General features: G+C 27.1%; 3 protein-coding genes across 3 annotated transcripts in view; all 3 read right to left on the bottom strand.

Annotated features, from left to right (window-relative positions):
* LOC107006706 (probable xyloglucan endotransglucosylase/hydrolase protein 26) overlaps positions 1 to 629 on the bottom strand; it is a 2,905-nt gene extending 2,276 nt beyond the window's left edge. The window contains 2 exon segments of the mRNA XM_015205224.2: positions 74 to 174; positions 413 to 629. Coding sequence (XP_015060710.1) covers positions 74 to 174; positions 413 to 599 — 288 coding nt within the window. The 5' untranslated portion in view covers positions 600 to 629.
* A 1,857-nt stretch (positions 630 to 2,486) lies between these two features.
* Positions 2,487 to 4,822, bottom strand: LOC107005821 (probable xyloglucan endotransglucosylase/hydrolase protein 26). The gene is made up of 4 exons (XM_015204478.2): positions 4,632 to 4,822; positions 4,053 to 4,153; positions 3,733 to 3,926; positions 2,487 to 3,101 (listed from the first exon to the last, which is right to left on the bottom strand). Exons 1-4 carry the CDS (start codon positions 4,804 to 4,806, stop codon positions 2,693 to 2,695), a joined length of 879 nt encoding a protein of 292 aa, XP_015059964.1. The 5' UTR covers positions 4,807 to 4,822; the 3' UTR covers positions 2,487 to 2,692.
* Positions 4,823 to 8,231: 3,409 nt separating this feature from the next.
* LOC107005819 (probable xyloglucan endotransglucosylase/hydrolase protein 26) lies at positions 8,232 to 9,943 on the bottom strand. Its single transcript, XM_015204475.2, has 4 exons — positions 9,749 to 9,943; positions 9,390 to 9,490; positions 9,092 to 9,285; positions 8,232 to 8,965 (listed from the first exon to the last, which is right to left on the bottom strand). Exons 1-4 carry the CDS (start codon positions 9,918 to 9,920, stop codon positions 8,557 to 8,559), a joined length of 876 nt encoding a protein of 291 aa, XP_015059961.1. The 5' UTR covers positions 9,921 to 9,943; the 3' UTR covers positions 8,232 to 8,556.
* Between the last annotated feature and the right edge of the window lie 3,050 nt (positions 9,944 to 12,993).

Raw genomic sequence — 12,993 nt, 5'->3', positions numbered from 1 at the left:
ATATATATATATATATATATATGATATAATTTGTTGTATTATCTTATTGAAGATTATTTAAGGTGACACTTACATAGTATGCAGTGACTGTTCCAGCAGAATTTCCAGGTACCAATTTAATTTGCATTTCTATACTTCCAAATAGAAATGTTCCTTTTGATTGTACTCCTGAACCTGAAAATGCAATAAACCAAAAGTAGCAATTATTTAGTTACATAATTTATATATAACATACGGTCCGATGCATAAAATATTTCACATAAATAGGGTTGGAAAAAGAGAAGATGTAGACAGTTAATACAATCATCAATAACTATTTTCACAGTTCAAACTGATCATGACCTAAAGGTTACACTAGGATATTACAACAGTAATTTTTTCGACGAAAATGATTGAGATGATATTGATTTACCTGAGGATTGATCAAGGACAAGTTGAAGATCATCTCCTTGCATCCAAGAATGATGAGAACCCCAATTAATGTACATATTATCTGAGAAAATACCATTAACCATAACTAAAGAACCAAATGACACAATTGTTGAAATAATCAACAAATTAGCCAATGAAAGAACTAGAGAGCTGCCCATTTTGAACATAAATGGGATAATTAACTTAAATTTCTTGAAAAAAATTAATGAATGTGTTTTGGTTCTTAGGAATATGACATACTTATTAATCTTTATATATAGTTCACAATCAAATAATACTACTCCAAGAAAACCCCCTTGAAAAATGTATTATTATTTAATTTGATCACGTCTTGATTTGATTTGCTTAGTACAGATGGATCAAGGGGAAATTATTAGGTGGAGGGGGTTGGAAAAAAGTATTTTAAATTTTAAGCAATAGGAACATGAAATTTTTATGAATAATATGGAAGTTAACACGTGGATCGAGGTGGAATAATTGAAAATTAAAATTCATTTCTCGAATTTTGAAAATAAAAACAATTGTATTGGAAACGTCAACTTCAAAAAATGAAATTTATGATATATACGAATATGACTAAATTTTAATACGAATATTGAACGATGAAATACGACAATACGTAAATACAAAGTGAGAGAAGTGGCAAAGCATATACAGTTGGGACGCGGCTTGAGAATTATGAAATAACGTGCATTAGACTATTGGAAAGACTCGACTTGGCCGGCTGACCGGCCTAATTATAAACTAGACCTTGGTTTTAATTTTTTTTCGGAATTTACTGACTCTATTTGAATTTATATCGAATATGAATTTTATTAGAAGAAGAAATTAAATCGTGATCTCACAATGATGGTTTTTCTAGCTTGTATCAATGACATAAAGGCAATTTTTATATTCCTCATATAGATGCACGTTAACTATATCCTAGATTGTGCATATTTCTTAAGATGGATATGGATATATGCACATTAATTTTTTTGAAGTTAACAAATGCACGTGCCGCTCTCCAGTATTGTTACATGCTATGTATTGAACAAATTACGTGATGTGTTCTTTTTTAAAAAAATTTCAAAAGGAATAATAGTATCTTTTTTATCTAAAAATAATTCAACTTAAATTTTATCATCCTGTGAGATGATTTATGCTCACAAAAATGTATTTATAAACTTTTTATTTTAGATCATAAATTTCAGAAACTTTCTCATTCCAAAAACACACATATTTCCCCAAAAGACTAGCGAGAATATTTTATACATTATTTTTATGTGAAATAACAGATAAAATAACGTGTCCCAATATCTAAATCAAAATCAAGTATGTTTGAAAGAAATTTCTTGAAATTTAATTACAATGTGAAAATGTGATTATTATTAATTTACGGGGAAAATCAATAAACTGCGTTTAAAATAAATAATTAAACAAATTATAAAGAGAATTCTAGAAAAAGATCTTTTTTGCTTTGCAAAAGTCCAACAAGACAAGGCATTTAAACGTTGAATTATTTTAGCAACAATAATATCTTTATTCATGTCTGAAGTGTTTTTTTTTTTAAAATTTAAAAAATTTATATCATTAGATAGAGCGTTTAATTATTTTTTAATGAATAATGAAATAAAAATTTTAATACGAAAAGTAAAATAAGGGAAGACAAGCCTTATCTCATCAAATCCTAATGAGATAATGAACCGTAAATTTTCTTTTTCTACTTTGAGATCGCTTTAAATCAAACTATGTTTTAGTTGGACTGAATTATTTGCAATGATTTTCTTTTTACTTCATCAATATTCATTAGTTTATATGCAATGAAAAATATAGTAAGTGTTTGGACATATATTCTTAATTCATATATAATATGTGTATAATCATGTATAATTTAATACGACAATATGATTTAATTATTTTTATTGATTGAAATTATGCTTTTGTAATTTTTTTTAATAGATGTATTTTATAAATGAATACAAATAGGTAATCTTTCTACTCCATCTTTGTAATACTCATGTAAAAATTCCCTATAAAAATAAGCAATTTTTTTTTCTTTTTATTATAAAAGAATGAATTACATAAATATAATAAGATCAACTCAACAATTCTTCTTATTCAATACAAACAACAATATTGTAAAAATTAAAGTAAAAACAAATATAAGTAAAGAAAATGGTAACAATTAAGAAATGTAAGTTTCATTGCTGCTTCGACAGGGTTAAAACAATTTTTTTTTCTTCAGATAGTGAAGTCACTTCGATTTGTTTGTATCCTTCTAGTATTGTGGCAATGAGCACTCAATAGGTATAACTCCTTTGAATCTTTTCACATCTTTGCAATAATCATAGATCATATACTTACTCCTCATTGAGTTCATTTGACCAAGTTTATTTGCACTCAATTTATTGTATATAGGTGAACTCCACCAATTGGTTTTTGTAGGAATTGCACATTGGGAAATACTCATTGGTCCATTCCAATAACAAGCTCTTGGTCTAAATTTTCTATAAGTTGCAATAAATGGTGCATTTGTCCAATCAATTTTAACAAGACCACCTCTTGTTGCCCAATCATCTGCATTCCATAGACTAGTGTAGACTCTCATTCCTTGTTTGTTTGGGAATGGAATGCCTTTGGATTGGTAGTTTCTAAAAACTCTAATTGGAATACTATCAATGTACCATCTGGAAAAAAAATACAAACATTTCCACATCAAATTTCAACTATTTCTTTGTTTGGTGCGACAGAAGTCATCTTCAAAAAATATTTAGAGTATTTGGTTGGAGAGTGGAATATATTTTGAGTATTTGGTTGGAGAGTGGAATATATTTTGAAAGAAATATTTACTATTAAAGATTGATTATTTGTACTATTAATATTATTATTAGTTCATCTGTTTTAATTTATGTGTCGCACTGACGCTATTTGGCTGGATATAAAGTTTAAGAAAGAAAAACTTTTGAAATTTGTGGTAAAAAAACAAGTGATAAATATTTGTGTGGCTATAAGTCATCTTGTTACGAGTAAAATGAGAAGTTTAAAGTTAAATTGTTTTTAAATAAAAACGTATGATATTCTTTTTAGGATATATTAAAGGGGAAAAATACGATACATAAATTGGACAAATAAAGTATAGCGGATAGTGTTTTGATGAAGTTAAGAGTTGGTTAAACTAATATAAAGTTAGAATTTTGAGATAACCGTTAATATATTTGAAATTTATAGATAATAAAGGTGATTGGTGGAGATAGTTTAGTCGATAGATAAGACGATTTTTATATAATGAAAGAAAGTTATCTGAAAAGATCGACTTACACAACCGTATTGGGATTCCAATGAATGGTATAGTTGTGAAAATCAGCTGTTGGATCAAACCAAGGGTAAAATTGTTGCTCTCTATTTCCAACACCTTGGGTGTAAATATTTGTGTGTATAATATAAGGTTGTCCTGATATATTTCCTAAAAACTCGAAATCGATTTCATCATGCTTGGTACCGGTAGAAGATAGCTGTCATGATAAATTTAAATATATATATATTATTACAAAAAAAATGTAATTTACATCTTATTATAAACTATTAGTGCATAAAATTTAAAGTTGGTTAATTTTGTCACGTTATATAAGTATACTCACATAGTATGTTGTGACAGTTCCAGCAGAGTTATTAGGTACCAACTTGATAAGCATTTCAAAACTACCAAAAAGAAATGATCTTTTTGATTGAGCACCAGAGCCTGAAATTTAAATTAAAAAGTCTGAGACGAATCTAGAGCAAATTCTTTAAGTACTGACTACTATTTTCAAATTGTGTACACAATGTGTAAATTTCAAGATATATATCTACATAATCATATCACACTCATTTCGAACCAATTATATCCAAATTCTGAATCTATCTCTAGCTAGAGCAATCATCATCGAAGCAAGGGTGTGGCTAGTTGGTTGTTAAAACTAGAGCCAATGTCGAAAAAATTACACTGTATAAATAGGTTAATTTTTTATTATATATTATGTATATAAATTATTGAATCGCGTCAATATAAATAGAAAATTTTAGTACATGGGTAAAGAGTTCTAATATTATTTTTCGTCCTAGATTCAAATCCCAAATATAACATTCTTATATTTTTCGAATTATTCCCATCATATATATAAATTTCTGGCTCCGTTACTAAATTTGAAAAATCGAAAAAAAAAAATTAAAACTTATACCTGCAGATTTATCAAGAACAAGTTGAAGATCATCCCCTAGAAGTTTACAATGATGAGCACCCCAATTAACATACATACTACTTGATGTCATCCCAATGACTACATATGAATGAAATAATGCAATTGTTACAATAATCATCAAAACCAAAGAATTAAATTCTATGAGTTTTGCCATCTTAAAATTATTTTTTTGTGATTTGTTCATTTGCTATTAGACTATGGTGGATTTATATAGCATAATTTTATTTTATTTTTTAAAAAGAATAACTTTGAATTAGTATGTGTAATTTTATGTATTTTGTACTGCTGACCATGTTTGAGGTTGACATATTAATTAATACCAAGTAGATGCAGTTGACAATTAATCAAGAAATTTGGTTACATGTATATGTTGCATTTGATTGGTATTTGAATATTTCTTTAAATTGATGATTGAAGTTTATGGTTACAAGTCATTTAAATTGAAGTTTAATATATATGTTTTGTATTTTGGGAAACAACTTTTAGTTGATGATTGACATTTATGGTTACACTATTTTATTGATAAATAAATATTAAGAAATGACAAGCTTTTGAAAAGAAAAAAAAAAGGTGCATTTTACACTTAAAGTGAATTTTATATAGTTTTAGGGCAAAGGAAAGAAATCACTTATTTTTAAGGAAAAATTACCATTTGTTTCTTATAAGTTTATAATTACGAAAATTCCTTAAAATGATACAATAATATAAGCGCTAATACATTAATCTGATGTGCGAGATACATTAATCGTTAAGTAAGATGCATTACATTTTTTACATGATACAATAATATGATGTATATTTTATACATGATACACTAATCTGTTGCGTGAGATACATTAATCTGATACGCGAGATACATTAATTTGATGCTCTTATACATTAATCCGATACTTGAAAATGAGAGATTTTAGGAATTTATAAAACTAATAGGGGATAATGGTAATAAGAGAACTTAAATGTGGAATTTCTATCATTTTTTCATTTATTATATATTGAGATATAGGAGAAAAATGAACAACTTTAATAATAAGGCATATTAAAAATTAAATGGTACACACATTTTTGGTTTCGATGACAATGTCATTCGAATGATAAATTTATAAGAGTTTATTGGATCACAACGGACAATATATGTTACGCGTGTGTTGTGAAATTAGAATTTGTACGTAGGATTGCAACTAGAAGTTCAGATATGATTTGATTGAATTCAAAGCAATAGCTTTTGCTTAAACAATATATTTTTATTTAGCAAATTTTAAAATATATATAAATATGAAGTTTAGAACCCAATTATCTACTTGAAGTCGTCACTTTAAAATTTAATCATGATTTCACCTTTGCCTATACATATAAGCTTTGAGGATCTTGTTGTTTGTTGACATACTCCTCCCCTTTCGAATTATCCATCGCGTTTCATTAATTTTGTTTTAAACTTTTAAAATAGAAAATAATTTAAAATATCTATTTTTTTTAAATTGCGACTAATAATTTGAAACGAAAAAATACTAAATACTCATATTACCTAACTAGCTATGACACATATTTTTTGAATATGTATAAATAGTTAGAATTTTGAGTTTTGAATAACGTGCATGAGGCTAAAATATGAGAAGTGATCAACTCTACAAGGACTTCATAACTATTTTAGGTCTAATTAATTAATTAATTAATTAAGACGTGGATGCCTTAATTATAATGTCAGTATTTGAATTGAAAGAATTATATTTATGAATTCGTCTTGCTTGCTTGAGAGTATAAGATATCATTACATATATAAAACTTTGGAAAAAGAAAGAAATTTGACATAATTTTTAAAATATATTCTACTCTTTTTACGAAAAATGATATAAAATATGATTTATTATTATATTTATAAGTTCTAAAAGCTATCAAGAATACTCCATCATACCAAATGTATATACTAACTAATTAATCTTGTATATGCAGAATATTAGTTGATGTTATATATCTCATATATATGTGAATCACACTACAAACATGTATTTGTATGTATCTAGGATACATAACCATACTACAAACATGTATTTGTATGTATCTAGGATACATAACCATCTTGCTTGCCTTCGTCCCTATCTCGCTCATGTATCTGTATGTATCTGGTGTGATTCGCATGAATAAGAAAGGGGCGAGTAGGTGAAAAAGAGGTCAGTGTGTTATATATCTCAAATAATGCAAATCCTCTTAGATACAATGTATCTAGAACAAATTACACCTAATTTTGACATGACATGCCTCGAAATACATGTATCTGGATGCACCAAATCTGATAAAAAATTCGTAATATAGAAAACTAGAGCATATCTAAAATAATTAGCTCATAAGCTAATCAAGTTTTCATAAGTTTCACTTTTATTTTTTAGAAATACAAAAAGAAAAAATGGAATAAGTTTTGAAATGTTAAAATAGCCCTAATTATCATATATATATATTTTGTTGGATTAGAAAGAGGCCTTGTAGGTATAATTTATGTATATCATCTAGAAAAGATGGATACATATTGAAGGATTAGACTGAATAGATATCCACTTAACCGCATAAACTTAAAATGGACTCTATATATATATATATATAAAATTTATGTATATCATCTCTAAAAAAGTAAACAGCAAATATGATCATATGTTGTGTAAAGATCCCACACCACATTTTAAAGTAGTCGATAATTATTTTCAAGATCTTCATGCTCAACACAACAAGAAGAATTATAAAAGAATAAAAAAAGGGAAAATTGTATATAATAGCAAACTAATAACCTAAATTAAATGGAATAGCTAGGGTTTGATTTAATTGTGCTCCATAGCAAACATTAGCTAAAATTTGCCAGCGTCTCTCTCCCAAAAATCTCGCTCGCCACTCTCCATTCTCGCTCGCCTCTCTCGCTTTATACACAGAAGTGTATAATTTTGTTTCTGTTTTGTATAAAGCGAGAGAAAATTGTATATACACATGCAAAAATGTATATCATCGTGTTATACACTTAATTATACAATTTACAAACATTTTACTTCAAATAATGCAGAGAAAAAGGCCAACGAATTAAACAATTGTGAATTATACAATTGCAGTGAAATACAATTTTCTCTAGCTTTATACAACAGAAGTGTATATATTGTGTTTCTGTTTTTTGTATAAAGCGAGAAAAATATATATCTTCTTGCTATACACTTATAATTATGCAATATACATACATTTTAATTCGATTCAACTGTATGCTAAGCAAATTATACAATTGCAGCGAAATAGGCCAGCGAATTATACAATTTAGGCCAGCAAATTATACAATTTAGGCCAGCGAATTATACAATTGTATATGTATAGCGAATTATACAGTTTTATGTTTGCTATGGAGCGCAATTATGCAAACTTTGCTATAGCATACAAATATGAATTTTTTGTTTGCTATATGTGAAAGTTGCCCATAAGAAAAAACATAACCAACATGCTAAAGTTCAAAGAAACATTGAAAATAATTGATAGGATAGTGTGATTCAATTGTTATTATTGTATAACTATGTTGTCCAAATTCTATGATAAGCAAAATTTATAAATGAATATAGATAGATAAACTTTTTATCCGAGTAATACTTTATGTAAAATTTCAGAATAAAAACAATATAATTTTTTTTACTTTAAGGAATTAAATACATAATAATATCAACTCAACAAGATCTTGCTCAACACAACAAAATTATTAAAGACAATAAACACAATAAATATAACCAAAATGTTTGAATTTCAAAGAAACATTAAAAATAATTCATTCCCAGAAGGAGAACGATAACAATTTAAAAAATATAACTTTCATTGTTGCTTGATAGGATCGAAACAACTTCTTTTCTTTCTTCAGATATAGTGAAGTCACTTCGATTTGTTACGTGCCCTTCTAGTATTGTGGCAATGAGCACTCAATAGGCATAACTCCCTTGAATCTTTTCACATCTTTGCAATAATCATAAATCATATTCTTGCTTCTAATTGAGATCATTTCACCAACTTTATTTGCACTCAATTTATAGTATGAAGGTGAAGCCCACCAATTAGAATTTGTTGGAATTGCACATTGGGAAATACTCATTGGTCCATTCCAATAACAAGCTCTTGGTCTAAAATTTCTATAAGTTGCAATAAATGGTGCATTTGTCCAATCAATTTTAACTAGACCACCTCTTGTTGCCCAATCATCTGCATTCCATAGACTAGTGTAGACTCCCATTCCTTGTTGGTTTGGGAATGAAATGCCTTTGGATTGGTAGTTTCTAAAAACCCTAATTGGAATACTATCAATGTACCATCTGGAAAAAAAAATGTCACATCAAATTCTGACGATATGTCTGATATGATAAAAGTCATTTATAACATATATTTCAAATCATAAGTTTCAAATAATTTTATAATTTTATCTGAAAAGATCGACTTACACAACGGCGTTAGGGTTCCAATGAATGGTGTAATTGTGAAAAGCAGCAGTTGGATCAAACCATGGATAGAATTGTTGCTCTCTATTTCCAACACCTTGGGTGTAAATATTTGTGTGTATAATATAAGGATGTCCTGATATATTTCCTAGAAACTCGAAATCGATTTCATCATGCTTGGTACCGGTAGAAGATAACTGTCATGAAATAAAATATGTTAACGTCAATATATAAATAACGTTCACATCTCGTTATATATTGTCAGTGTACAAAATTTAAAATTGATTACAAGTATACTTACATAATATGTTGTGACAGTTCCAGCAGAGTTGTTAGGTACCAACTTGAGAAGCATTTCAAAGCTACCAAAGAGAAATGAATTTTTTGATTGAGCACCAGAGCCTGAAGTTGAATCAAACCACAATAATTAGTAAACTCGAAAAATTTAAATTTTATAATTTTTCTCAATCAAATATAAATATTATTTTTCATTTGCTCAATCGCTTTTCACTTTGGACTAATAAGTTTAGAGCTGAATCTAGAGCATGTATTTAGGTTCATCTGAATCTGTTAACTTTAATTTAAGCTATGTAGGTAGACATCCATATGATATTCATACAAAAAATTATTATATATATCTCCAAAAAAATTGTAACTTGCCTGCAGATTTATCAAGAACAAGTTGAAGATCATCCCCTAAAAGTTTACAATGATGAGCACCCCAATTGACATACATGCTACTTGATGTCCATCCATTGGCTAAATATGATTGAAATGTGATTGTTGCAATAATCATCAAAACCAAGGAATTAAAATCTATGATTTTTGCCATCTTTAATTAATTATTGTGAGTGATTACACTTGGAAATTGTATATTTTTACTTAGGCTATGTAGGGTTTATATAGCAAAAAAAAATTTAAAAAAAAGGAACTTTTCAATTACTATATTGTAAACTTGTTTTTATGAATTTTGTGCTGACCATGTTTGAAGTTGACATTCCAAAATACCGTGTGGATGTAGTTGGCAAATTAATCAAGAAATTTGGTTAAATGTATGTTGTATTTAATTAGTATTTTTTAGCAAGAAAAAAAAAAGATTATTTGTGATGATAATTGAAGTTTAATATAGTATTTTAGGAGACCACTTTTACTTTGATGATTGACATTTATGGTTACACTAATATATAAAAAGTTGTGTGACATTTTTGACAGAGAGCGAACTGATAATAACACGTAAAAAAAAGAGAATGAAATGACAAGCTTTTGAAGGTACGTTTTTCATCTTATATAAAATAGTATATTGAAATCTAGTAGAACAGTGAAGAACTTTAATTTAAGGCATATTGAAAATTCATATAGTATGTGCACTTTTGGTTTGATGATGGTGTGACCACACGATTTGATCGAATCTAATAAATTTTGCTTTAATAATATATACGTATTTAATAACTTTTAAAATATGTACAAATATGAAATGTAAAACCCAATTTTACCACTTGATATATAAAGTCTTCACTCTAAGATTTTAATTATCATCATAAAGTAGAAATTTTGACTCTATCTCAGTCAGTATATATGCATTTTGAGGATCTTGTTATGTGTTGAAATACTTCATCCGTTTAAAATTATTTTCTTTTACGTGCTCTATAAAAAATATCAATAAGGAGAAAAGTTTGACTATTATACCCTCATTTATATCTCAAGATAATATCTCTTCATTTACTTGTTCTATTAAAGTGTCTACGAGTAAAAATACAATCGAAAAAAGTTAACTTTTGTCTTAAAATTTTAAAATAACAAATTATTTAAGATATCTATCTTTAAAATCACGATAAATAATTTGAAAAGAAATTACTAAATACACATTTTTTCTAATTAAAGTAGCTTGTGAAGGTCTTCCCTATATTATGACAATTTTTAAAATGTATAGAGTTAAATTTGAGTTTTGAATGACGTGCATGAGACTAAAATATGAGAAGTAATATTAGGTGAAATTAATTAATTAATTAAGACGTGCAGACATTAACTAATGAGATTATTTTGAATTGATAGAACTATATAAATTGTTAGCCAATGAGTGTATTGAGCCCTAAATACTTCGATGGTCTATTTCTACTTTATATTTATAAACTCGTTTTGCTAGTTTTAGAGTGTAAGATATTATTACAAAGATAAATTTTGAAATTTAATTTTTTAAACGCGTCCTCTCATTTTCGTTTCTATGATTTTACTCTTTACTTCCACTTTTAAACACTATTACAAAAAATTCAGAATTTTTCTATAATATGATAGGAATTACGATTTAATGGATTAAAACTTAGTCACATCATCTATATTCGGTGTTTACACCAAACACACCAATGCATGACATGTGTCAATGCATATAATCATGATTGATGTAAAAATTATCATCACTTCAATTTGTACTTCACTTTTTAAGGTTAGATTAATTTATTTATTTTAATCATCGAGTAAGAGTAAGGTTTTACTATATCGACCTTTTAAATTAGTACTTCTAAATTTGACAATTTTTGGGTATAGTATTGCAATTTTGCTTTTACATTTATTTTCGACATGGTTATGTGGTGTTTGAAAGATTTTTAAAGCTTGTGGTTTAACACATGCATATGTAGAAATTATTATTTATTAGCGATAAAAGAGAAATTTGAAATAAAATTACTTTTTAAATTAGATATGTGTCATTCGGGATAGATATAAAAAGAAAAAAATATGTAATATAAATTGGGACGGAGAAATATTATTATCATTTGAATTGGGCTTCTTAAAGGTGGCCCAACCCAAAAGATACCTAAGGAATACATGTTGAATTTGAAGGCCCATTTTACAAGCCCACCTACTATATACTATATTTAATTATAAATTTTAGACTAATTAAGCAAGATTAAGTATCAGCTAATCGTATCTTTATTGAAGCCGGATTATTTTAAAATACTTCATTACAAGGCCAAGGCAGCGCTCCTAACAAGTTTTTTTTTTTTTCATATTTAAGGCTTAAACTCGAGATTTCTATTACTGACCAATAATATATGTGTTAGCAAAATTTGGTGAGATTACAATCACATGATTGATACATTATCTTTTTTATATCAAGAGAAAAGTTTGAGATGGTAACTAAGCAGATTGCGTTAAATTTGAACAAATTTAAATCGAATCAATTTAATAGACGAATCATAACTCAATCTATCCGAAATTTGTTTGGGTCAATATGATTGGATCTCAACGAGTCAAATATAAGATAAATAAATAATTATATGTCTTAATTTATAGTTTTTAATAGTACAATAAGTTAAATGTTAAATATCTAAAAAGAATTAAATTGGTAATATTTAAATGTAACGACCCTCTTAGTCGTTTTAGAAATTCCAACTATTATTTTTATATTAACCTTTTTATTAGATTTTATAAATAATTTATATGATTTGTAACAATGAGTGACATAATTTTTAGATTTAATAATGGATTATTTTGTTGCTAAGAATAATGAAAAAAGAAAAAAATAGAAAAAAAAAGAAAATCAAATAAATAATAATAAAAAAAAGGGGCAAAGTGCCCTAAATGGTAAAAGCCGCACGGCTTATGAGAAAGTAAAAAAAAAGAACGATTTGAAAAGAAAAAAAAAACGCAGAGAAGAAAAGAAAAGAAAGGGAGAAAAGAAAAGGGAAAAGGAGGAGAAAAATCAATATTTTCATCTCAAGGCGTCAAGGTAATTATTTTCATCCTTTCTATTAAGTTTTTATGTAATTAGAAGTAGATTTTTAGATTAAAACGTGTATAATTTACACTAATATGTGAAACTAATTTTTAATTTTGTGTACATGTATGCATATGTTATTTAGCATAAATTTCACCTTAGTCATTAAGTAATTATGACCAATTGTTGATGA

This window comes from Solanum pennellii, chromosome 12 (genome assembly GCF_001406875.1).
Source record: "Solanum pennellii chromosome 12, SPENNV200".
Taxonomy (NCBI): domain Eukaryota; kingdom Viridiplantae; phylum Streptophyta; class Magnoliopsida; order Solanales; family Solanaceae; genus Solanum; species Solanum pennellii.
The sequence above is the reverse complement of the archived record's forward strand: the minus strand, read 5'-3'. Positions and strand labels throughout refer to the sequence as shown.

Bases quoted from the DNA above. Each gene is read 5' to 3' on its own strand.
- LOC107005819 (XM_015204475.2), bottom strand. From the start codon at position 9,920: ATGGCAAAAATCATAGATTTTAATTCCTTGGTTTTGATGATTATTGCA. The intron at 9,491-9,748 runs GCAAGTTACAAT...ATTCAACTTCAG, and splicing joins TGTTCTTGATAAATCTGCAG to GCTCTGGTGCTCAATCAAAA. The intron at 8,966-9,091 runs GTAAGTCGATCT...TTTTTTTTCCAG, and splicing joins TGGAACCCTAACGCCGTTGT to ATGGTACATTGATAGTATTC.
- LOC107005821 (XM_015204478.2), bottom strand. From the start codon at position 4,806: ATGGCAAAACTCATAGAATTTAATTCTTTGGTTTTGATGATTATTGTA. The intron at 4,154-4,631 runs GTATAAGTTTTA...TTTAAATTTCAG, and splicing joins TGTTCTTGATAAATCTGCAG to GCTCTGGTGCTCAATCAAAA. The intron at 3,927-4,052 runs GTGAGTATACTT...TTATCATGACAG, and splicing joins GAACTGTCACAACATACTAT to CTATCTTCTACCGGTACCAA.